The sequence below is a fragment of the Nicotiana tomentosiformis genome, chromosome 7 (assembly GCF_000390325.3).
Source record: "Nicotiana tomentosiformis chromosome 7, ASM39032v3, whole genome shotgun sequence".
Taxonomy (NCBI): Eukaryota; Viridiplantae; Streptophyta; class Magnoliopsida; order Solanales; family Solanaceae; genus Nicotiana; species Nicotiana tomentosiformis.
In genome coordinates this window covers 114,102,888-114,106,591 of record NC_090818.1, presented here as the reverse complement: position 1 = coordinate 114,106,591, position 3,704 = coordinate 114,102,888, and the positions used below count along the sequence as shown (strand labels likewise).

General features: G+C 33.2%; 1 protein-coding gene across 1 annotated transcript; it reads left to right on the top strand.

The window, feature by feature from the left end:
• The first annotated feature begins 517 nt into the window (after positions 1-517).
• Positions 518-3,041, top strand: LOC104097687 (protein SODIUM POTASSIUM ROOT DEFECTIVE 2-like). The gene is made up of 3 exons (XM_009604299.4): positions 518-1,248; positions 1,792-1,867; positions 2,607-3,041. The coding sequence occupies exons 1-3, from the start codon at positions 763-765 to the stop codon at positions 2,765-2,767; spliced, it is 723 nt and encodes a 240-aa protein (XP_009602594.1). The 5' UTR covers positions 518-762; the 3' UTR covers positions 2,768-3,041.
• Positions 3,042-3,704: the final 663 nt, after the last annotated feature.

The following is a 3,704-nucleotide window of genomic DNA, read 5'->3' as shown; positions in this document are numbered from 1 at the left end:
ATATAAGAATAATACGAAATAAAGTATATTAGTAATGCATGAGTTAGTAATGCAAGCATTAATTATGCAGATATTATTTCTTATCTACTGTTTGGTGTGATGTATTAAAAATTATAATGCATTGCATAATTTTTAAGAAAAATAATTGTTTACAAAAATGCCCTCCATATTCTCTAACTTAAGGGATTTTAGGATAAGTTTGTCTTTAACCATATTAATGCATGCATTAATAGCATTGGTATTACTAATGTCATGATTTTCTATGCATTACTTATACATACTATAATACAAAGTATGATGTATAACTAATACTTGTATTACTTGTATTAGTTATACAAAAGTTAAAAAAATATATCAAACAAGATATTAGTAATACACATAAGTTGTATTATTTTTTCTAATATCTCCGGCCGAACAACCCCTGAGCTCAGAAAAAGCATAATCATGAGTATTATGGAGAAACCATGAAAACCACGGGTCATCTGCTATAAAGTATTAAATATACATATCAAAACTTGTATTCTTCAAAATTCATGACATTTAAATTCTAAATTTGCCAATGCCACCAACCCAACCCCAACCTCATTCACTCAAAAACTTCAAAGCTTATAAAAATCAAACCACTCAAAAAATAAAAAAATAGCATCTTAGTATAGGAGTAATAGTTTCTTCACCACTTTCAGCAAAAGTGTTGATTCAGATTGTGTAGACCATTATCCACAAATTTTGAAACACCATTCTTTCTCATCACTATCTTTAAAAATGAAAGGAATCGATATATTCTGTGGATCCCAAGCTGCAACTGCCATATGTCTTAGTATGCAAGAAGCCTCATCTTCTTCTTCTTCTTCTTCTGTAATCCAATTAGGCGGCGGCAACATTTCTGCCAGCCGCCTAATCGACCGTTACAACCCCATCATTAGAGATTCGAGAAGAATATCTCATTCTTCTGATCAACCACCCATTTTTCCAAAACCAAAGAAGAAAATAACATGTTCAAAACCATCAAAAGAAAGGCAAAGTGATTATAAAGGTGATGTTGTTAAGAGAAAAAGTAATTGGAGTTGTACAAAGCCTAGTGCATTTATCACCCCACCTAGTTCTTCAAGGTATCTTTTGAGTGAAAAAGATTTGGTTGATGCTTTATCTGATTATAATGATGATCCAGTTTTGAATTCCAAGTCTTGTCATCAAGTCGAGTCTTCTCCTCCAAAGCCACCATCTTCTTCCTCATGCTCTGCGGACCAGGTTAGTTAGACTAAAAATAGAATACACAAGGTATAATATAAAAAATGTGTTTGGCGTATACTAGACAATTTTGGGATAAACTTTTATTTACAATTTGAATCATATATGAATTTTTAAAAGGACTTTGGCGAAGAGCCTTAAAAATGGCATATTTATCATTGTATCATTTTATCTTATCATTAATGTGGGATAAAATAATATTAATCCCCGGATTGCTAGTTCTGGATTCAAAAATTCAATCAAACGCGGGATAGAATAATTCTGCGTTAATTCGCGAGATTATTATCTCTTTTTTCACTAACTAAATGATTATTTATCTCACCTTCTATATATATCGGATAAATAATTCTATGATTGTGCTATAAAAGTTATCCTAGCTTTACTATTGAGTTAGATTTTATGCCCTTCCTTTTTATGTGGAAGCAAGAGGAAATTCGTAGTTATAACAAGTATTATAAAGACAAGAGAATTAGTTGTAGAGATAAGTGGTCCAAAGGACAATGCAAGGAGATAACAAGACAAACTAATGAATTTTGATAGCAGGTGGTGGTTCTAAGAGTTTCACTGCACTGCAGAGGATGTGAGAAGAAGATGAGGAAACATCTCTCTACAATGGAAGGTAAGGCTCTGGACTTAATTTTGTGACAACCTTTCCGTTTTCTAGTACTAGTATAACCTGTAACTTCATTTCGGAAAAGGTTCAATATTACCCCTAACTATGCGTTGTGGAACACATTGGTCCTCCGTTTTAAATAAGACCAATAAGACTAATTAAATCCCGATTAATTTTTAAGTGAGGGTCGTTAGTCAATAAGGATATTTTTAGGCCTTCACATTAACGGGAAGGACATAAACGACCACAACTTTAAACACAGGACAAATGTCTTCGATAGCACATAGTTGAGGGGCAATTTTGATTCTTTTCCGATTTGTTTTTTGTTTTGATAAGTTTCCTTATGGGTTTTGTGCTACATAGGCCGTCCAAATTGGCCCAATCTTTAGATGGACTAACTTGAGTTGTACTTAAATTGAAATGTCAATGAATATATGTCAACCCTAAATTTGCCCAAATTTGGGCATGTCAGGCGAGTTATATTTTGTGGGTTAAATTTGACGCTATTGTTAAAGGCAACCCGGTGCACTAATCTCTCGCTATGCGTGGAGTTCGGAAAAGTGCTGGACCACAAGAGTCTATTGTACGCAGCCTTACCTTGCATTTCTGTAAGAGACTATTTCTACGGCTTGAACCTCTGACCTCCTAGTCACATAACAACAACTTTACCAGTTACGCCAAGTCTCCAATGGACACCACTATTCCTATCGCAAATAACATGTAACAATTTAATTGTGATGAGCAGGGGTGACATCTTTCAATATAGACTTTGTTGCAAAGAAGGTAATAGTAACTGGGAATGTGACACCATTGGAGGTTCTTGCAAGTATTTCTAAGGTGAAAAATGCACAACTTTGGCCACCTACAGTGGCATCTTCAGCCCCTTCAACCAAAGCTAATGATTAACTCTGAGTTGAAGAATGCAAAGCAGCTGGTTGTATCTGATGGAAAATTGAAGAATCTTTCTCGAAGTCCACCAGTTTTCCAGCTATTGTAAATTGAATTTTTGTTTTATTAGACAAAAAGAAGTGTAGCTTGGTTTGTTTTCTCTATCTTATGGTTTTAATTTGTGGTATTAGTAAGCTTCTATTCTTGAGATAAACATTAATTTGGTACCTAGTAAGTGATTTCTTTAGCAATCAAGTTTAAATAAAGATTACTCCCTAGTTCCTAACATGGACTAATGGCCGATCGAATGCTGAACTGAAAAATGTGTGTCTCACTTCCAGGAATTTAAAAGTATGGGTAAACGACGGAAAAAGTGCCCCCACTAAGTTCACATTGTAATAGTGATACTACTTGTATATTTACTCGTTCAAACACGTTTTGAGTGACTCTTTAATAACACTGCTTATCGTCATGGATTACAGGTATTCAAAGAAATGACATGTAAACACAAATGTTCCACATGATAATAGTGATACTACTTTTTGTGTTTTGGTTAATCATTGGTTAATCATTGCAGCTAGGGTATGATGTACACACCTTGGGTTGATTCAGATATTTTAATTACCAAATCAAATCGATGGAATCGGGTTTTTAAATCTATAAACCAAACCAAATCAATAAAGTTGGGTTTTTCAATCTCGTTTTTTCTCGAATTTTTCGTTTTTTTTCTTCAAATTTTCGAGTTTTTTTCCGGTAAAATCTTCATAGCACAAAATATGTAACTTATGCTCCAAATATTTCCTTAGTCCTAGTAAGATACAACTATACAATGTATTTTCTAAGAAAATAACATAATAATATGAGATAAGTCATAGCATTATACTAAAATATTCAGTAACAAAGATAATAAAATTGCATAAAGCAAATATTGCTAATTAATAAGTCATAATAAAAA

Coding starts and splice junctions, on each gene's coding strand:
- LOC104097687 (XM_009604299.4), top strand. CDS start 763: ATGAAAGGAATCGATATATTCTGTGGATCCCAAGCTGCAACTGCCATA. Junction 1,249..1,791: donor CCTCATGCTCTGCGGACCAG/GTTAGTTAGACT, acceptor TTTTGATAGCAG/GTGGTGGTTCTAAGAGTTTC. Junction 1,868..2,606: donor ACATCTCTCTACAATGGAAG/GTAAGGCTCTGG, acceptor TGTGATGAGCAG/GGGTGACATCTTTCAATATA.